This window comes from Cetorhinus maximus, chromosome 1 (genome assembly GCF_964194155.1).
Source record: "Cetorhinus maximus chromosome 1, sCetMax3.hap1.1, whole genome shotgun sequence".
NCBI lineage: Eukaryota > Metazoa > Chordata > Chondrichthyes > Lamniformes > Cetorhinidae > Cetorhinus > Cetorhinus maximus.
In genome coordinates this window covers 96,887,856-96,910,523 of record NC_135879.1, presented here as the reverse complement: position 1 = coordinate 96,910,523, position 22,668 = coordinate 96,887,856, and the positions used below count along the sequence as shown (strand labels likewise).

Below are 22,668 nucleotides of genomic sequence, written 5' to 3'. Positions count from 1 at the left end.
CAGTTGTGGCACACCACCTGCACTACCATCCCTATATAACTTTGTTTAGAGTCATACAGTTATACAGCACAGAAACAGGCCCTTTGGCCCATCGTGTCCATGCCGGCCATCAAGTACCTATCTATTCTAATCCCATTTTCCAGCACTTGGCCCGTAGCCCTGTATGCTATGGCGTTTCAAGTGCTCACCTAAATACTTCTTAAATGTTGTAAGGTTTAATTTATTTAATTCATTCATCTATGTATTTAGTCAATTTTAACTTAGTTTTTAGTCTTTTGCCTGATTACTTGATCTAGTTTAAGTTACAGGTAGATCAAGTTAAATATTTAGACTTGAAGCACAAGTACTGGGGCAAAATGCAACATTTCCTTTCCCCTCTGTACCAATCCCTACTTGCACTGAATTCCCAGCTTTTTTTTCACATTCGGTTTGCAATACAGTCTCTTCTGTAACCACTCTACCAACAGGAGAGTAGGAAGGTAAAAGAATGGATAGTGGTTTAGGGGATCAAGGTACATAAGGAGGGGAAAAATAAAAAGGTGGCATCACTGGATGAAGGGAAGGGTAGGAGACACTCTCCGGTAAATCTTCACCAAGGCAACAATAACCCATAGCTTAAACAGACCAGGCAAAGCACATTTTCTCTTATGAATTCAAAAAGAGATTCCTTTCAATTTGGTTCCTTCACACAGTTGTAGGCTTACAGGCAGCATCCCTCTGACTTACACACACAAAACTCTTTTCTGTATATACCTAGCCTTCCATTTGAATGCACATTCTCATTGTATCACCAGGTCCTTTGAACTCTGCCTCTCCTTACAATAAAACCCTTTTATAGTACCAATTTTATTAGTAATATAAACATATTGCTTGGTGTCTCCTCGCCAGGTGCAAGATCTCATCCCCAGTCTTTGAATGGTTTATTCAACAAAATGCAGATGTACTCTTTACCTTACTGTTTAACATCTCAAAACTACTATACATCAAAGCACCCAGACTAGCTGGCTTTAATCCAGTTAAGACACACACACTCACAGACACAGACTGTACTACAAGTATAATTTAAAATAATTTCCAATAACATTATATACATTAATATCTTCATGACAATAATGAAATATGAGTAGCTTGACTACTGAAGTAAGACAAGTTGAGATTTCACCTGAGAAGTCTGGCTGACAGTGAAGCCAATAAGAAGGCCGAGACTAAACTCTGTGGTAGAAAGAGGGCAAAAAGGAAGCAGGTTCCGAAAAGACAATAAAAGGCGGGAATGAAAAGGTTAACAAGTGAATCATTGGGAAGCTCAGGTTTCCTATTTCACTACAGAACAACCACCACATTACGACAGGTACAACACCTGCAGAGTTACTGATCAGGCGCCGTCTTCGAACAAGACTAAGCCTGACACTTCCCAATTTGGAAGGGAAGGTGGAGAAAAGTCAAGGAAGCCAAAAAGTGATTCATGATTTGCATAGTCATGAGTGCCAATTTACTGTTAGAGAAGCAGTATATGTAAGGAATTTCGGTGGAGGACCAAAGTGGTTACCTGGTAAAGTAAGCTCTGTGACCAGACCATTGTCGCACCACATGGAAGTGGAGGGCCACCTGTAAGCATGTAGATCATTTAAGAAGAAAGGAGATACCCCAACAAAATGATGTTCCACCTGTAACCATTGCTGAGCCTATGGTTCCTGTTGAAGTTGCTCAACCAAGGACAGACCTGCCCGATGTCTCTGTCGGAATGGAAGACACTAAACTGCCTGTGCCTAATGAGGTACCTGAAGTTAATACAGTTCCAGAGAATGCGGTTCCTGCCAAATAATCAGAAGTCGTGGAGCTACGACATTCCACCCGGATCAGGAAGTCACCAGAAAGACTGAACTTGTAATTTTATTACCTGTGTAAATACTGTATTGTCATGAAATAAATATCCTTGTAAATACAAAAATGTACAGAAAAGTTAAAGGGAATGTTGTCATTATAGTTTTGAAATAAATTATTGAAATATGGAAATAAATTACATTCATTTTGGAATTAAAAACAAAATAAAATTCTGGGTAAACATAAACATAATAAACATTTTCCCCATCCCTTTTGATGCTTAACTTGCCCAGCACAGAGCAACACATGGCCCAGATGTTTACAAAACCAACCGAAGAGTGGAATTTCCAAAAGCCCCAGCAGCCATTGAGGTCACTTTGCAAGTTGCCTGTCTCTAGCTCCTTGTTCCTTCGTCTTAATGCGCAATAAAGAAATTAAAGCAACAAGTTTCCAAGTCTCTTAAAATTTGATGAAGAATGAATAAATATAATTTTGATCACCTATCTCTTTATAAGGCACTGTGATGTTCCTTGCTTGTGTTGCTAAACTGGAATTGTTGAATTCTTGTGTCCAGGTGGTTGAGTAAATATAAAGACTCAATGGCATGAAACCAATGGCCAGGATTGTGGAGCAAACAGTCATGGAAACACTGCAAAGCATAAAGTAGTTATTATTTTTAAAATATGAAAACACTGATATTCATTCTCTGTTTAAGAGTGTTGATTTAAAAAGCATAAGGCTGGATTTTGCAGTCAGTAACCAACAAAGTGATCATGCCCTACAAGCGGAGAAATGTCCTTGAGACATTACAAATTTAAAGAATAGATAGCATGACACATGAGTGACCACCAGGCTACCCATTAAGCTAATAAGTAAACAAACCTTAGTTACGTAGCTAGGTTTGTTAAAAAATTTTGCAATTAGAAGCAAATGAATAGCACTAGCAGTTGATCATTAACATAATTTTTTGACACCTCTCAGCTCAATATACATTTTCTATTGGATACTTTGAAACATTTTAAATTCTCATAAAAAATTCAAAACAAGGATAGGACATTCAGTCTTCTAACCCGCCCAAGCATAACAAGATAGATTTTTGTTAGGTAAAGGTATCAAGGAGATGTGGATCATAGGCAGGTAAGTGCAGTTGAGGTGCAGATTTGTCATGATCTAATTGAATGGTGGAGCAGGATTGAGAGGCTGAATGGCCTGCTTCGAATGTTCCTATGTTCATTAATGGCCATCCAGGAGAAAAATTTGTCAACTTTTGTGCAGGCCTTTTCCTGAAGCATCCATTGTGTTACAATTATGAGATTTATAAGGTTGTTATGTTTTGGGACTGTATATTTAAGGTAAAATAAAGGCAGTCATGTGACCTATTCTGATGTCTGCCTGACAGCAAGCCTGGGTGGTTAGATTGTTGAAGATTAAAGGGGGTCCAGATGGTTTTACTGAGAAGAAGGTGCAAGGTGTTTATACTTAGATGCAATGGCAGCAGACAGTGTGCTAACAATGGATATACTGAGTCTCCAAAGTCCCAGAAAAGTGTTGAGAATGTCAGGTTGTAAAAGTTGTGCTTTTAACTGTCCATTTCGTTCGAAGATGAAAGAAAGCTGGGTTCTCAAGCATATATAATCAGCATTTCTACCTGGATACAAGGTCCATATGATTCACGTTGCCATAGAAATGGGCTTTGAGAGGGGAAGGATTTCTAGGATACCCCTGAAAACTCACAGACACAGTTAGTCTGCCAGGGTTCTGGAAAGAGAGAGATCAGATAGAGGCCAAAAGTCTCTGTGGTTCACTGTGCCAGAAGGTGGGTGGAAACCCACACTTGGATTGAAAAGGCCAAATTTATGAGGAGTTAAAACAAGGCTGGAAGATTCACCTAGCTTGCACTAGAGGGAGAATCTCCAGGAACCCTCTCATCATGAAGGACAGTTATGGGGGTTAGAAGTTACCAGCTGAGAAAGGGAAAGAAAAGAAACAAACCCTCAAGAGCTAAGTTACTTTGGACTGATTTCAGAATTGTATATCAAATGCATTGTAATGTACAGTTATAGAGTTTGTTTTTTCAGTTGTGCCAAAAATAAAAGTAGGGAATTATTTTTCTGTAGTTTAAAGTGTAAGTTGCCTACAAAGATTGCGTATAGTCTATAACGTCTTTAGTCATTTGTTACAGTAAATGTCTTAAAACATGAAATCTTGTTTTATCCTTTTAGCTATTAATTGGAAGTTCAAATTTCTTTTTAGAAGTTATCAGTCTCTTCAGAGATCATAAAAATTGAACCAGGTGTGTAGCATCTGGATTGCTGCTCAAGTATTTCTGGTGTAATATGGTCCTCTGATTTGCTTTGAAGTCAGGGCCACTTAGATGCACCGGCTCTGAACATTTTAAGAATGTTTACAGTGCACCAGGTGAACAGGGCATTGAAAAGACGTCAGCTTTCAGGTCCAATCTAATGCATCAAGCTATCACCTGGCACATATCTGCACCATGATGGGCCGAAGGGCCTTTTTCTGTGCTGTAGACCTCTATGACTCATGAGCTTTCCATAATTGGCTAAGTTTAAAGTTCTTGCTTGTCAAGATTTATTTAGCTTAAGGTTTCTTAAACCTATAATAATTTCCTTGGTACTCAGAAAATATTGGAAAAGAAACAGAGATTAGAAGGGATCTTTTATCTTCCTATTATGACGTACATCCTAAATGGCACAGCTACTTGTAGAACTCTTTAAACTCTTGTTCCTGGAATCTGTTTTCCCGTTTACAGAACCAGTGGCTGTATCATATAACTTCCCAGCTGGGAAATGAGCAGCTTTTCAATTTTAGTATTTTCACTCAGAGAAATGATGACTTATCTTGCATACATGCTAAGACCTACTAACTTTCTCCGCTATCGCCAGTGATTTGAACTCTGCAATTAATTCTGAATTTTGTACAGTCATTTTCTGTCTGACAAGGTTGGTGATGATTAGACAGGCCCTTAGGACACTCAGATCATCTTCAACAGCAGAGTTAGAAACATTTCTGGTAACCTATAAAGGAGCAGAAATTGCTGTCGTAAATCGAGTTATTTTTGTTTTAGTCACTTACATGATGTGGACATCATTAGCAAGATCAGCATTTATTGCCCCTTTCTAATTGTCATGGAGAAGGTGTTGGGGAGTGACCTTCTTGATAACTGAGTAGCTTGCTATATCATATCAGAGTTTACAATCAACCACATTGCTGTTGGTCTGGAGTCACATAGGCCAAACCTGTTAAGGGCAGGTGATTTCCTTCCCTAAAGGGCATGAGTGGGCTTTTAGAACAAAACAGTAGTTTCATGGTCACAATTACTGATACTAGTTTTTTATTCCAGGGTTGATTAACTGGACTTAAATTCCCCAGCTCATAGTGGAACTTGAACTCATGTCACCAGATCACTAGTCCTGTAACATGATCACTGTGCTACCATTGCCATTGTTAAAGAGCATGGAAATCCAGAAGTTGCTGTCAGTGATTTTACATTTCTCTAGCAGGTGTGTGTTGAGCCCCCTTGCCCCAGACTGCAATCAATGATGATGATGACCATTGCCGAAAAAGCCCATCTGGTTCACATACCCCCTTTAGAGAAGGAAATCTGCCATCCTGGCCTGGTCTGACCTACATGTGACTCCAGACCCACAGCAATGTGGTTGACCCCTAATTAGGGATGGGCAATAATGTTGGCCAAGGCAGCCAAGCCCACATCCCATGAACAAATAACGAAAAAGTTACTGGAGCTGCAAAGGCAAGCTCGGGAACATCAGGAAGGAATGTCCGCTGCATTCCTCAGGTTGCAAAGCATGATGGAGGACCCTGTCCGCTTCCAGGCTGAGGTGAAAATGCCAGCATGCCAACGCACCAATGCCAACACTAGTAGGATGGTGGCCACCATGAAGACCTTGGTCCAGGGCGTCCACTGCTGTGTGGCCTCCAACAGTGTCAACGTGAGGGGGATGTGGGTCAGCCTGATCTCACTCCAGCTTCCCCTTCTCCCAAGGGCCCTCGGGCACCCATAGGATCAGCAGGTTCACACCCCAGGGCCATCCACCCAGGTGACCCCAGGAGTGTCCGGTTCATCCGAATCCCCTCTTCCTGTGACCTCAGCAGCTCCAACTCCCCAGGCCGAGGAGGATGGCACTAGCACACAGCAGGGCCCCAAAAGCAGGCTGGGGCCTCCAGGTCTCAGCCCTCCAGAGGACACCTGTCAAAGTCATCACAGACAGGGCGTTGCAGTCAGCAGGCTGCCTCCACCTCCACTACGGATGTCAAGGGAGTGCCAAGCTGTACGGCAGGGTTAGGGAGGTTAAGAAGATGTAGTTGCACAGACTTGGCATGCGTGTGAATCACTTGTACATAATATCAATACCAAGGATATCATCTTGCCTATGGTTCCTTGTTCTGACGAGCAGTGTTCATGTCACACAGATGCCAAACTTTGATTCCTGCATTCCCTCATTCTCTCTGTGCTCTCAGAACCTTTGAGGCGCGGCTGTCTCCCCAACCCACCAGCATCTGTGACCAGTGACAGTGTGGTCCTGAAGGAGACCGGGGTGCGAGTGGAGAGGCAGTCAGGAATCTGAAAACAGCACGAGTGGAGAGGCAGTCGGCAGTGGAGAGCCAGAGGCAGTAACCATCACCTAGAAGAGCGGACAGAAAGAGGGCCTGGAGACAGCAACCACACCCAGAATCAATGTGCTACAGTCATCAACGCATCCGCCCCAACACTGGATGCTACAGACGAGTCCAAAGAGGAATTTTACTCCAGCCTCGAACAAGCCCTGGCCCGAGTCCCAAAGGGCGATAAGCTGATCCTCCTTGGCGACTTCAACATCAGAGTTGGGGAGGACATAGACCTCTGGGAGGATGTAATCGGCAGAGAGGGGGTAGGGAAATCCAACACCAACAGTACCTTGCTCCTGACAAAATGCCTAGAACAGTCATAACCAACGCCTTGTTCTGTCATAGACACAAGTACCAGGCCTCATAGCAAAACCCTTGCTCCAAGCACTGGTACTTGCTCAACATCATTGCCCGAACAAGGGGCCACAAGGATGTGCGTATCACCCACGCCATGACAGGTGCCGACAACTGCTGGACGGATCAGCGCCTCATTTGCTCCGTCATCAACATCAATGTAGCCCCAAAGCAGCGATGGCAACAGAAACAATGCCGCAGGAAAATCAACACTGAGGCACTCAAGGACCCTGATAAGAGAGCCCTATTCACTGCCAACCTGGTGACTCCCGGTGACCCAGAGACGGAGAGTGTCCACAGTGCCAGATCTGCCCTCAAGGCCTCCATCATCAGCACCTGCGATGAGATGTTTAGTCACTCGACCAGAAAGCACCAAGACTGGTTTGATGAGAATGACCAAAAGATCCAGGAGCTGATAAGCTGCAAGTGCAAGGCATTTCTGAACCTGAAACAGCAACCCAGCTCGAGAGCAAGTAAGCAACTCTACAGACAGCTGAAGGCTGAGGTCCAGCAAAAAGACCCATGACCTAAAGAACCGATGATAGGTGGAGAATGCGCAGGAGATCCAACAGTTAGCCGACAACCATGACGTGTGAGGTTTCTTTAGCAGAGTCAAGGCCACCTATGACCCAAGCACCCAAGACCCCAGTCCACTGCTGGCCAAGAACGGAGAGGTGCTTATGAAGGGCAGAGAGGCAGTCAGCACCTGCTGGAAGGAGCACTTCAAAGATCTTAACAGAGACTCTGTTTTCAACACGAGTTTCCTCGACTCCATCCTGCAGCATGCTACCCGCCACCACCTCAGCACAAGACAAACCCAGCACGAGGTAGAAAAGGCCATTCGACAGCTAAAGAACAACATGGCATCAGGAGCAGATGGAATCCCCACCGAAGCACTAAGCACAGTGGAGAAGCACTATTGGCGCAAATACGTGGCATCATCTGCCTTATCTGAAGAAGGATAGCATGCCAGGAGATCTCAGAGATGCTGTAATCGTGACCATCCTCATGAAAGGTGATGAGACCGACTGTGGTAACTATAGAGGAATCTCCCTGCTGTCGGCCACGGGGAAGTGCATTGCAAGAATCCTCCTCAGTCGCCTTCTCTCTGTGGCTGAAGAGCTCCTCCCAGAGTCGCAATGCAGATTCTGCCCACTATGGGGCACAACGAACATGATCTTCACCACGTGGCAACTGCAAGAAAAATACAGGGAACAGCACCGACCCTTCTACATGGCCTTCTTTGACCTCACAAAAGCCTTCGACACTGTTAACCACGAAGGATTATGGGGCATCCTCCTCCGTTTCCGCTGCCCCCAAAAGTTTCTCACCATCCTCCGCCTGCTCCACGATGACATGCAAGCTGTGATCCTGACCAATGGATCCACCATAGACCCAATCCACGCTCGGACCGGAGTCAAGCAAGGCTGTATCATCGCACTGTCGCTCTTCTCAATCTTCCTTGCCGCAATGCTCCATCTCAGCAAGCTCTTCACTGGAGCAGAGCTAAACTACAAAGCAAACGGGAACATGTTCAACCTCCGCCGCCTGCAGGCCAGACCCAAGGTCGTCCCATCCTCTGACATTGAACTACAGTATGCAGACGATACTTGTGTCTCCATACACTTGGGAGGCCAAGCTCCAATCCATCGGCAACACCTTCACCAAGGCATACGTGAGCATGGGTCTTATGCTAAACATCCATAAGGCAAAGGTCCTCTATCAGTTTGCCCCTCCACACTGCTCCCACCTCCCACCACCCACCCCCCGCCCTCCGTTATCAAAATCTACGAGGAGACTTTGGACAACATGGACCACTTCCCACACCTTGAGAGCCTACTGTCAACAAGCAGGTGAAGTTCAACACCACCTTCAGTGTGCCAGCGCAGCCTTCGGCCGCCTGAGGAACAGAGTGTTTGAAGGCTAGGACCTCAAACCCGGCACCAAACTCACACCTACAAAGCATCATATAAGTTGATATATGGCTCAGAGATGTGGACTACGTACAACACTCTATCAGCTCTGCTGGGCGGGCCAAATCGTCCAAATGCTTGACACGAGACTCCCGAAACAAGCGCTCTACTCGGAACTTCAACACTGCAAGTCATCCTTGACTCTGAGGGACTGCCTAAGAGAAGAAAAGAGAAGGGTTCACCTCACGAAGGATGCCATAGGAATTGGATAAGTTAACTTTCCCCCACTGCATCTCCATGATATAACCCTGTTCACAAAACGCAAACAAGGTGCCATCAGCCAGACAGGAGTCAGACACTCACATAAGCTGTGTGAGGATCTATGGAGTGTCCCCTCTGCATGTCATCATCATCCTCCTGGAATGTAGGGACTATGGGCATCCGCTACATCTCCATGACAGGAGCCTTATCACAGAGGGTATGTACGTAGTCCACATCTGAGCCATATATCAACTTATATGATCAGCCAGAGAGGAGTCAAATGTTCACAGATGCAACGTGAGGATCAATGGAGTTCCTCACTGCATGTCATCATCATCCTTCATAAATCTAGCGGCTATGAGGGCCTCCTGAGCACACCTGCCTTGTCTGAATAACACGATGGCCTCATCGACATCATCCTCGCCTTTGAGGACCTCATTATCCTCACCCCCGTCAAAATCCTCCTCATCAGAGGAGACGTGCAGCTCCTCCACCTCCTCTTCTCCCTGTTGCAGTGCCAGGTTGTAAAGGGCACAGCAGACGACGACAATGTGTGACACCCTCTGCAGACTATATTGCAGGGTTCCACCAGACTGGTCCAGGCACCGGAACCTCATTTTCAGCATCCTGATTGTTTGCTCCGCCAAGTTGTGAATTGCAGCATGAGCCTTGTTATACCTTCTTTCTGCTGCAGTCTGAGGCCACCACACGGGTGTCATAGCCATGTCCTCTGCGGGTAGCCCTCGTCCCCAAGGAGCCAACCCTGCAGTTTCTGTGGACCCTGGAAGATGTCAGGGGTCTGAGACCTACTGAGAATATAGGATTTGTCGACTCTCCCTGAGAATCATACTGTAGGATCTGTAGGATGCGCCTGTGGTGTTTGCACACCAGCTGAACATTCAATGAATGAAAAACCTTCCAGTTGACATAATTGACTGCTTGTTAACACGGAGATCTGAGTGCCATGTGAGTGCAGTCGATGGTACCCTGCACCTGTCGGAAACCTGAGATCTGGGCAGTGGATGCCATCCTTGTCCCCGTGGCACCAAATCCTGCAGCAGGTGGCAGATGTGACCCACTAGTTCCTTGGACATGCGCAATCTTAGGCGACACTGGTTCTCAATCATCTGCATGAATGACAAGCACCTTTTGCAGACCCTGGCTGCCAACCCACGATGGCTTGCTGTTGCTCTCCAGTGGTATGCACAAGAACCCATGCCACCCCTTCTTCCTGAGGGTGCTGCTCCTCCCTCTGCCCAGTCAAGCGCCTCCGTCGATCTCTCTTCCTTCATCTTCGCTCCCTGTAAGGCAAACAGCTCGACCACCAGGCTCAGTGCTCCTGATGTACTCCTCCTGCAGGATGAAAGAGAGAGACGTGTGGGTTAGCATGGGTGTACTAAGAGCCACTTTTGGTTAAGTCTGGAGAGCGCTGGCCACCACTTGGATGGCCAGAGTTTAGTGCGCTGCATGGCTGTCTGAAACCCCACCCACCTCCACCCCACTCCACCTGACTGACTGGAGGCAGCTTTGCCCATTGGACTGCATGCTGTGCTCTCAGCTCAGGCGCAGGCATTCTCCCAACCCGCACTGCAAGGCTGTACTGTTAGCTTGAACCATCAGGGAGACTGGTCCAAACCGGGTGATGACATTGCAAGGAGCTGTGAGCGCCTCCACCATGGACTGCTCCATGGCCAGCTTTAGCAAGGAGATTGTACAACTTGCCCAGTTGTCCAACTGTTCTGCAGTCCACTAAAACGCTCATTAGTTTGCAGGCTGTGCTCAAGAGGTGAAAAGTTCAGGAGCACTTGGTGGCAATTTCATGCCTCTGCGTCGCCTGAGTGGGCAGATAAGCAAGAGGCCCAACTCCAGCTTGCCAATGCACCTGAACTGTCTCAGCTGCCTCACTTTATGTAAGGTTTCCCTGGTGCGTGTCCACTTCCCTCACCCCACCGCATGTGCACCACCATCAGGCGGTACTGCCTTGTTCCCCCCGCAACTTGTCCCAACTCACCCCAACTGCAGTGCAGCCCTTGCCCCGGCACCACGCTGTCAGACAGCTTGGAAAAGCGACTTGCCTGTGCCCTTGCCTGAATTTGCAGCGCCTCTTCCTCGAAGCCAAATGGGTGATCCTCATGAGTGCTGCGCAATGTTAGTGTGCACTCCCTCCGAGTTCCCCTCAAAATTCAGCTCGTCAAGCACACACCGGTGTCCCATCAGGCCGACCTGCCCGATGATCCAGCGTGGGGGGCTCATTCTGAGGAGCAGGGCTTATAATGATATGCAATTCTATTAAAATGACATTCCCATCGTGCGGTGGCAGGAAACGCAGCCCACCATTGACAGGTGGAGTGGATAATCGCAAACTGGTTTCATGACAGCGTAAAACAGATTTTTGGCCTTCTTGCCATATTGTCTGCTCATGCCCGCCCTGACGCAAGATGCCAACAGGGACATAAAATTCCGGCGAACGTCTCTTGTTTCAGCATTACTCAAGTTCTGTACTACCAAACAACGTATTTACTCTTGTACACTGTACCTCAATTTATAAAACCAAAATTCCATTTGTCTTTTTATGGCTTTACCAACATGCACTTTCAGGGAATTATGTTTTTGAACCCCCATGTCTTACCCTTCAGTGTCTTTCCACTGAATCCACTCTCCCAACCTTCGCAGGTTAACTACATTTCTCATTCTAACAATAAGCAATCAACAGCATGAAGAGAACAATAACAACCGAAATCATTCAATCTCTCAAACTAGGAATTCTCATTATATTATACTGACATGATAAATGTCATGCTTTTGCTGTCTTAGCAATATTGCTCACTGGAATACATATTGAGAAAACATGCACTTAGCCCCTTAGTATCAGGCCAATCATTTAATTTGCTTGAGGAGTGCCATTTTGTAAAATTAATCCCATGACGCCTATCCCCTTGTATTCTCTTCAGAGAGCAGCAAACATCCTTGACATTTGAAACTGATGACCAAAGTTCTCAATTCCTTCAAGTTTGAACTTTATTTCAAGATGGGACTTGTCCTGGCAACATTTGACAGTCTTAAACTTTGATATTCTTAGCCTACCACATACCATTGCTTCTACGCAATTCAATTCTCTATTGCTGCTACTATGATATTGATACATAACATGTTGCAGCAAGTTCCTGGAAGCAAGGCATGGTACCTTACTCGTCATGTTTTTTGGCCACCAGTTGAAAATAAAGCTACATTTCCGGTAGATTCTGTCTTTCAGATGAGCTGATAAACCCAGGCCCCATTTGCCTCAAATGAATGGATGACACTATATCAAAGAAGAGCAGGGAAGTTATCCCCAAAGTCCTGGTTTAGATTCTGTGGTGCTGAAAATTGAATAAGGTCCATTAGCTGGCACAGGAATCACGACGCAAAATTATCCCACGCCTGATGGAGGCAGTGAATATGCTGCTGCTTGGCTGCACACTCAGCAGGGGGCACCACCAGCTGCCACAGAAGAGGAGGACATGGACGGCAAGGTCGTCTTCTTACCACTGATGGGTACCGAACATCCCTCCTCCCTTGGGCCTCCTCCACCCAGGACCTGCAGGGCCGCATCCAAGAACTTGCGTGCCCTCTTGCTTGGTCCTTGAGCCACCCTGCAATGCTCTATACCAACCAGCACAATTCATACCTTTAATGGAAATGGGTGAATGGATCCCAGGTATACTGCTCCATGAAAATTTCATGTAACCGACACTTGGGTACTAAACCCAAGTGGCTGCTTAAGCACCTCCAGGCAAGTTCAAATTATTGAAATCGGCAATTAATCCAGATTTTCTAACAGGTTTACCGGGTAGCAGCGATCCCCATGCTCCTATATGCTTTGGAGACTCGGATAACCTACAGCAGCCACCTCAAAGCACTTGTGAAGTACCACCAGTAGTATCTTCACAAGATCCTCTAAATCCGGTGCAAGAAAGCCGGTTCCAACTGCAACATCCTATCCCAAGCCAACATGCCCAGCATGGAGGCGCTAATCACTCAAAACCAGTTGTTCATATGCCTGACACCAGACTCCTGAAGCAATTGCTCTACTCGGAATTCAGTCATGGCAGGAGACTCGCAGGCGAACAGCAGAACGCTTTGGAGATGTCCTCAAAGCATCCCTGAAGAGGTCAAACATCCCCTCCAGCATATGGGAGACCCTGGCTTGTGAGTGACCAAAATGGAGAAGGTTCCTTTGGAAAGGCACCAAACACATCGAGAGGCTTTGTCACGAACGCATAGAGGTGAAAGTGTCAGACAGGGCACACAAACCTCCAAACAACTCATCTACCTGACCCTTCAAGCACCATCTGCCCCACATATGACTGAATCTACAGATCGCACATTGGACTTATCAACCATCTCAGAACCTATTGAATCATAGTGAAAGCAAGTCATATTTGATCCCGAGGGACTGCCTAAGAAGAAAGAGGAGGAGATCACAATAAAATAGAAGATGGGAAGGGCAGCATGAAAATTCTGTTAAAGTATTTTCTGTTCAGTACTGAAAGGCAGATAGACACCAGGGACTATATTTTCCTGGCCCACAGGTGACAGGCTTGGAAGTGGGGGTGTGGGCAGGAAAATTACGGGAAGCCATTTTGGAACAGCTACCTGGATTCCCACCACTGGACCACTCTCCTAGGGCAGGCCGAAAAGCCGCTCTGGGGTTGCACCACAGAGACGGGCAGCCAGTATACATCACTAAGGCCCCAAGTAAGGGCAATTTTATGAGCTTGCCGGCAGTTTGATTGAGGCTATATGCCCCAAAGTGGACATGAATGGCCATTCCTGCAGCCTAGTGAGACAACTGGAGAGGTTTCCCCTCTGATCTGAGGGGCCTTCTGCCTTTGTCCCTCCGATTTTACCTCTCCAAGGGCACTTCCATTTTGGGGTTGTGGAGGCTTTCAAGCTGCCAGCCCTCTGATTGTCACTGGCAGGATCGGGGGCACACCAAGCATGGAAAGAGCCAAATAGGAGACCATCACTGGGAATATTACCAAGCCAGTCTCGGCACCAGCAAGGGCGGGTTCAGGGCCCTCATTTGGTTCTGAATACCATAGGAAAATGCTGTGCCTGGAGGGTCGACCATCTCACTGTCTTTGTGCTGATAGGGGACCCCACCTGAAGCACTGTTTTAATCTTCTTATTTTTGTCTTGTTAATAGAAAGTTTGTTGGTTCTTATCTTCAACCAAATTTAAAATCTTCCTCTATTTTGCCTGTGTACTTGCACTTTTCAAATAGTTAAAGATCTGGGAAGCACACTTTCCTTTTCACTTTCTAAATGAGCTTTTGCAATATGAGAACACTTCAGAATAACAGCCATGGCCAACAATTTCTTTTATGTAATTGGAATTCTTGAACATCAACAACTTGTACTTACATAACATCTTTATTAAGGAGATATTAGGGTCGGAATCTCCTGCCCCCGCAGGAAGCAGCTCCTGAGGATTTGGCAGGTTGTCATTGGGACCGATAGCTGTGCCTTCTGGCCTCCACTGGAAGTAAGTTCTGAGCAAGAAGGCCCGTGGTCGGCCTTCCCGCCCCACCTCCACTTGAAACCCGAGGTGGCCAATTAACGACCGCCTCTTCCCCACCTCTGCTGCAATTTTCCCTGCTGCAGGCAGGTCTGCCGACATGTGGCCTGCACGACTGGTAAAACTGTGCAGGCTGCATGTCAGCTGGAGGGGGTGTCCATCTGCACTAATCTGTACATGATCTAGAGCATGGACGTGGCTGACAGCTGCCACCCTGCCCCCTCTCCCCATGACACCCACCCTGGAAGACACCCCCAAACCAGCCCCCCCACCTCCACATCACACCTTTTTCCTGGGTGGCTCCGCAATTCTGGGACCTCTGGATGAGCAGCAGCCACGGCCTCCTCGATGGCCTCTGATTGGTGGGTGGGAAGTCATATTCTGAGGTCCTCAGTCTGGAGGAAGGCCTGCTGCTGTCCACCTTAACTGTCTGATGGGCAGGCGATACAACGGGCCTTCCTCTTCAGGGTCAGCATGGGTGTCTAGCCGCTTTTTCAGGTAGCGAGCGAGACACCTGCCGAGAACAAAATATTCCGCCCGCGGACGTGGTAACCAAACAGTTGGTCAGACAAGTGGGTCCTAAGAATGGTTTTAAAGGAGGAAAGGAAGAGGGAGAGGCAGAGAGGTTTAAGGAGAGAGTTTCAGGTAATAGAGCTTAGACAGCTAAAAGCAGAGCAGCCAATGATGGGCAAAGTGTGGGCAGGATGCATTAAGCCATGGTCAGGCTGGAGGAAGTTACAGAAGGGATTTACAGACAATAATGAGGTTTTTAAACTGAAAGCGTTCGCGGCCAGGAGCCAATGTTGGTCAATGCATGCAGGGGTGAATGGGATTTAATGCAGGTTAGGATACAGGAAGAAGAGCTTGGATGTGAATATGGGGTTGGAAATTCAGCCCAGAATCGAATAAAATACTAAGATTGCAAACAGTCTGGATCAACATGAGATGGTAGTTAGGGAGTGGGATAGAATTGGTGGTGATATAACAAAGCCTGTGGGGAAGGCCCAAAATGGTAGCTGTGATCTTCCAGTGTCATTCGTAGCTTAGTGGTAGCACTCATCTCTGAATCAAAAGGTTGTGAATTCATTTCATTCCAGAGACCTGCACACATAATCTAGCTGGCGCGTCGGGTGGAATTTTCTTCTCTTAGAAGATACCCAGGCTTCGGGGCCATATGCAGGTCGAAAAGGTGTCCGAGTCCCACTCACCTGTGCAACCTTCCCAGAAGTAACCCATAAACAGGCCTCTTCCTGGAGCTCTATCTAATTAGGGACAGTGGGCAGGTTCCGCAGGTGGGTGGGCCAATTGGAGTGCCCAAGGCAGTGCGTGGCTGGCAGCTCTGCTGGGAGAGGTGAGGACTGCCAATATAGGAGACCGAGAGTACATCTCAAGATGGATGTGTGCTCTGAAGATTTCTTAAATTGATCAAAGCAAGTGTGGCTACAGCTGCAAGGTCATTATTATAGATGGGGATCCCATGAAAGGGTGGCCTTAGGCCATGGCTAACATCCTTTGGCATCCATGTCTCTGGAGAGTAAGGGGGAGTTAAAGGAGGCCTACCCTAGTTAGGTTAAAGGATGAGGCCTCTGGGTACCTGCAGGTTTTGGGTGGGGCAGCTGATCATGGTGTTGTCACCAGTTTGCCCCTAAGTGGGCACTTAATTGATGATAAGCTCCCCACCACTACCAGGTGACTGGCCATCACAAGACAGTGGTGGAATGGTTGAGCTGGCTGGCATCAGCCTACATGAGAAAACTGGCTGCATGTCTGTGGATTATATCACCAAAGAGCAGCATGTAGATGACAGCTGCTGTAGAGGTAACAGTGCAAGGATGGTTAGAAATTATTGTGGGCTTGTTCTGGTCAGGGTTGGGTTGGTAAGAATGGAACCAACCAGTCCCACTATGCTGGATAATGGTAGAGAGGCACAGGAGGAGAATGAAGTGGTCAACCATGTCAAAGGCTGCATACAGGTCGAGAAGGATGAGAAGAGATAATGCACCAGAGTCACAGTCACAAAGGATGTCATTCGTGACTTTCATTAAGGATGTTTCAGTGCAGTGGTGGGGCAGGAATCACAAAATCACACTGAGCAGAAGAGGCCCTTTGGCCCATTGAGTCTGCACCAACACGCGAGAAACACCTGACCTACCTACTTAATCCCATTTACCAGCACTTGGCCCATAGCCTTGAATGTTATGATGTGCCAAGTGCTCATCCAGGTACTTTTTAAAGGATGTGAGGCAACCCGCCTCCACCATGCTCACAGGCAGCACATTCCAGACCGTCACCACCCTCGGGGTCAAAAAGGTTTTTCCTCACATCCCCTCTAAACCTCCTGCCCCTCACCTTGAACTTGTGTCCCCTCATGACTGACCCTTCAACTAAGGGGTACAGCTGCTCCCTATCCACTCTGTCCATGCCCCTCAATCTTGTACACCTCAATCAGGTCGTCCCTCAGTCTTCTCTGCTCCAACGAAAACAACCCAAGTCTATCCAACCTCTCTTCATAACTTAAATGTTTCATCCCAGGCAGCATCCTGGTGAATCTCCTCTGCACCCCCTCCAGTGCAATCACATCCTTCCTATAATGTGGTGACCAGAACTGCACACAGTACTCCAGCTGTGGCCTCACCAAGGTTCTATACAACTCCAAAATGATCTCCCTACTTTAATAATCTATGCCTCGATTGAGAAAGGCAAGTGTCCCATGTGCCTTTTTCACCACCACACTAACATGCCCCTCTGCCTTCAGAGATCTATGGACACACACGCCAAGGTCCCTTTGTTCCTCAGAACTTCCTAGTGTCATGCCGTTCATTGAATACTTCCTTGTCAAATTACTCCTTCTGAAGTGTATCACCTTACACTTTTCAGGGTTAAATTCTATCTGCCACTTATCTGCCCATTTGACCATCCCGTCTATATCTTTCTGTAGCCCAAGACACTCAACCTCACTGTTAACCACCCGGCCAATCTTTGTGTCATCCGCAAACTTACTAATCCTACCCCCACATAGTCATCTACGTCGTTTATATAAATGACAAATAATAGGGAACCCAGCACAGATGCCTGTGGTACGCCACTAGACACTGGCTCCCAGTCAATAAAGCATTCTTCTGTCATCACCCTCTGTCTCCTGCAACTAAGCCAATTTTGAATCCACCTTATCAAATTACCCTGTATCCCATGTGCATTTGCCTTCTTTATAAGTCTCCCATGTGGGACCTTGTCAAAGGCTTTGCTGAAATCCATATAAATTACATCAACTGCAATACCCTCATCTACACACCTCCTCAAAAAATTCAATCAAATTTGTTAGCATGAACTCCCTCTGACAAAGCCATGCTGACTATCCCTGATCAAACCTTGCCTCTCCAAGTGGAGATAGATTCTCTCCTTTAGAGTTTTCTCCAATAGTTTCCCTACCACTGACGTGAGACTCACTGGTCTGTAGTTCCCTGGCTTATCTCTACAACCCTTCCTAATTAGTGGAACCACATTAGCTGTTCTCCAGTCCTCTGGCACCTCTCCCGTGGCCAGAGAGGAATTAAAAATTTGGGTCAGAGCCCCTGCGGTCTCCTCCCTTGCCTCCCTCAGCAGTCTGGGACACAAATCATCCGGACCTGGAGATTTGTCCACTTTTAAGCCTGCCAACACCTTGTCACTCCATATATCAATTTGCTCAAGAACCTCGCAGTCTCTCTCCCCGAGATCAATACCTTCATCCTCATTCTCTTGGGTGAAGACCGATGTGAAATATTCATTCAACACTCTACCGATGTCCTCTGGCTCCACCCATAGATTGCCCCCTTGGTCCCTAATGTGCCCTACTCTTTCCCTGATTATCCTCTTCCCATTGATATACTTATAGAATATCTTGGGATTTTGCTTACTTTTACCAGCTACAGCTTTCTCATATCCCCTCTTTGCTCTCCTAATTGCTTTCTTAAGCTCCATCCTGCACTTGCTGTACTCCACTAATGCCTCCACTGATTTACTTCCCTTGTACCTGCTAAAAGCCTCTTTTCCTTCTCACAGTAGCCTGAATTTCTCTGGTCATCCATGGTTCTTTGGGCTGGTTACTCCTTCCTATCACCCTAGTGGGAACATGTTGAGCCTGAACCCTCCCCATTTCCTTTTTGAATGCCCCCACTGCTCCTCTGTAGATTTCCCCACAAGTAGCTGTTCCCAGTCTACCTTGGCCAGATCCTGCCTTATTTTACTAAAATCCACTCTCCCCCAATCCAAAACATTTTTTTGCAACTTGTCTATTTCTTTGCCTATAACAAGCTTAACTTGTACCATAATGTGGTCGCTATCACTAAAATGCTCCCCCATCACCACCTCAGCCACCTGTCTGGCTTCATTCCCCAGAATTAGGTCCAGCACTGCGCCGTCCCTTGTTGGACCCTCTACATATTGACCTAAAATGGTCTCCTGTAAACATTTCAAGAAATCCACTCCATCCAAGCCCTTAACACTATGTCTATCCCAATTAATGTTGGGAAAGTTGAAATCACCTAATATAATTACCCTATTGTTATTGTTTTTACACACCTCTGCAAATTGTGCACATATTTGCTCCTCAATTTCCCGCTGATTATCTGGGGGTCTATAATAAACACCTAACAATGTGGATGCCCCTTTTCTATTCCTAAGCTCTACCCACAAAGCTTCATTGATGCCTCCTCCAGGATATCATCTCTCCTTACTGCAATACCTGACTCCTTAACTAATAATGCAATGCCTCCTCCTCTTTTACCCCCTCCCCTGTCTCGCCTGAAGATTTTATATCCCGGAATGCTGAGCTGCCAATCCTGCCCCACCCTCAACCACGTCTCAGTGATGGCTACTATATCACAATTCCACGTGTCAACCCTCACCCTTAACTCATCCATTTTACCTGTAATACTCCTGGCATTAAAGTAGAGGCCATCCAGCCTTGCCTTACTCCCTTGAAACTTAATGCAGCTGTACTCCCTCTGACTTGATTGTTTTCTGTATTATGATGTGCCCCTATTCTGCTAACATTCTGTGTCCCCTCCCCCCGCCGAATTAGTTTAAACTCCTCCCAACAGCACTAGCAAACCCGCCCGCAAGGATGTTAGTCCCGCTGTGGTTCAGATGTAGACCGTCCCGCTTATACAGGTCCCACCTTCCCCAGAAATGGTCCCAGTGATCCAGGAATCTAAAACCCTTCCTCCTGCACCAACTTGTAACCCACATATTCATCTGCGCTATTCTCCTATTTCTGAGCTCGCTAGCACGTGGCGCTGGGAGTAATCCAGAGATTACAACCCGAGAGGTCTTGCTTTTTAGTCGACTGCGTAACTCCCTGAATTCTTGATGCAAGACCTCATCCCTCTTTCTACCTATGGGAACCTAGGTTGAGAGATGCACATGTGGAGTTGCTAGAGTGTTGGTTACAAATGTGGGAGGTAATAATGCACTCAATGCCTTTAATCTGCAAAGGGAAGTTGAAGATGAGGTGGTAGTTTGCAGAGACAGAGGATTAGTAATCTGTTGAGGTGACGCTGTAACAGGTGAGGCTGGAGGTTCTTTTCCCCTGGAATGGCAGAGGATTAGAAAGGTATGGCTCCAATATGTTTGCAGGAGGTAACAGATCCAATGAATGCAACAGTGTCTGTGGAGAATTGTACTCATTGTTCTTTACCTGAGTCAGCTCCTTCTGAAGGAGTTTAAACAATCCAGTTGCTGGCTATTATTGAGTCACTAATGGCTTTCCTGTTGACAATAGCTGCAGATACAGTTGAAAGCAAACACTGGAAAAGCAAAACCAAATCCTGTCAAATAACAAAAACAGAATTACCTGGAAAAACTCAGCAGGTCTGGCAGCATCGGCGGAGAAGAAAAGAGTCGACGTTTCGAGTCCTCATGACCCTTCAACAGAACTGAGTATAGTTAGGAAAGGGGTGAAATATAAGCTGGTTACAAGCTGAAACCAGCTTATATTTCACCCCTCTCCTAACTATACTCAGTTCTGTTGCAGGGTCATGAGGACTCGAAACGTCGACTCTTTTCTTTTCTGCCGATGCTGCCAGACCTGCTGAGTTTTTCCAGGTAATTCTGTTTTTGTTTTGGATTTCCAGCATCCGCAGTAGTTTTTTGTTTTTATCCTGTCAAATAACATCCACTTTCACTCTGAATGAACAATAAAGACAGTGAACTGAAGGCAGCAAAACTTTGGATTAAGTTATTAAATATTTATGTCCATCCATTAATATTTTAATAACAAAATAAATTAATATGAATTCAAAAGTTTTGAAACCAAAAACTTTTCATAAATGCGTACGTTTGAAGCATAGTCATAGTCCTCCATATTTCTGATCAATTTATAATATTAAGCACTGATCTTTCATCTACATACAGTCATTTGTAAAATGATCTCTGGTTAGACATGAAGTTTGCAGGGATATAGGGAAAGAGCAGGGGAATGGGGCTAATTGGCAGATCTTTCAAAGAAACCAGCACAGAAACAATGGAATAAACTTTTTCCTTCATTGCTATATGATTCTTACAGCACATACCCAAATGGAAGGATTTGGGTGATCTATAATTGCAAAACAGATAGCTTCATTGCTGACTTAATGTTGTCACCACATACATAGTGTTGGACAAGCTTGAAAAAGGTTCACACAAAGCTGCTTACCAGTGATATCAAAGTATATCCAGGGCACTTCTGAATTATTAAGAAGACAAAGTGCCGTACTGACAACATAAAGAGAATGCAGAGAGATAAATTTTCTCACTCCACAATTAAATAGTTAATGTTATACAGAAAACATATGCAGGGAAGAACATGCATAACTTGATCAGTGAAATGTGAAGAGGAGACCATAAACACTGACCTGAGATCCATGTCCCCATCAGTCCAGTAGCTCAGTACATTTGAAATAGCTCCTCCAGGGCATGAGCCCATAATAAGCACAGCAATTGCTGAAGCAGGTTTCAACGCAAAAGAAATTGCAAGGGTAAAGGCAATGACTGGCATAAACACAAACTGGCAAACCATGCTTACAGCTAGTGCCCAGGGTCTCTTCAAGTGAGCCCACAGCTTCTTCAGGTCAACAGTGCAGCCCATGGAAACCATGGTCAACATGAGTGCTGCAAAAAGTGGTACACTTACAATGCTCATCAGAGTCTTATTATAAGTGCTATTTTGATTCACCCCTTCATTGCTGTTTGTAGTATTCTGGAGCAGATTTTGACTGTTCGTGAAATTTTCCATTTTCAATTTTACAGCTATACAACTTGCTCTGACTGCCTGTAGCAGAATGTGCACTTTCGATTCTAATGGATTTAAGATTTATATGGAAACACCCCATGGAGAGTTTCTACGTAAGGCTGGAATGTGTGTTGGTATTGGACAGAGTAAATCTAACATGGTTGAGTTAATATTAACCACTTGAGGAACAAAACAGTGTACTTCAGATGAACTCCAAACCAAGTCATTGCACCTGATTAAAGAGGATATAACCAAGTGAAAAAATGGGCAGGTATCAATTACTGGCTATAACAACCTATTCACCTGTCTGCGCTTTTAGAAGAGTCATATTGGACTCGAAACGTTACAGTAAAGTCGCGCCTTTGGGACCTTCCTTGTTCACGTATTTGCTTACCGGTGCTAAAGCCTTTGTACAACGCCCATCGTGTGAGCAATGTTCTCTTCCCCGCGTTTTCTTTCCCCTCTCTCCTCTTTCCTGGAGGAGACGGCAGCCATGAGAGTGCGGAGACCTCGACACGTTTTAATGGGGAGACGGTGTTGATGTCCCATGCAGCGGATTCCTTCCATTAGTCCTGGCCATGGACATTTCATTCTCATTTTTTAAAGCACGTTTCTGACAGGGGTGAGAAGCGGTGCCTGGAATGGTTGCAGCTGAAGTGCAGGCTGAACGGAGAGATTAACCTGGAAATGTCCAAATCTCTCGGTCCAGAGTTGCAATAACGGCTCTGTTCAATTTTGAAGTGTTCACCGATTTTGTCTGCCAGTTTTGAAGTGATTCACTTTTTTAAAAAAAATGAGGATGGTCTCTTTTTAAAAATTTCAATCCGTCTTGTATTGCTCAGAAGCTCCGCCGCTACCTGT

The 22,668-nt window shown here is 46.0% G+C and overlaps 1 protein-coding gene across 1 annotated transcript in view; it reads right to left on the bottom strand.

The window, feature by feature from the left end:
- The window catches only part of LOC144686005 (sodium-dependent organic anion transporter-like), a 59,942-nt gene extending 38,101 nt beyond the window's left edge, over positions 1-21,841 (bottom strand). Inside the window, exons 1-2 of the mRNA XM_078551163.1 lie at positions 21,431-21,841; positions 2,322-2,470 (exon numbers count right to left, since the gene is read on the bottom strand). Of these exons, the coding sequence (XP_078407289.1) occupies positions 2,322-2,470; positions 21,431-21,810 (529 nt within the window). The 5' untranslated portion in view covers positions 21,811-21,841. The remainder of the gene's footprint in view (positions 1-2,321; positions 2,471-21,430) is intronic.
- Positions 21,842-22,668: the final 827 nt, after the last annotated feature.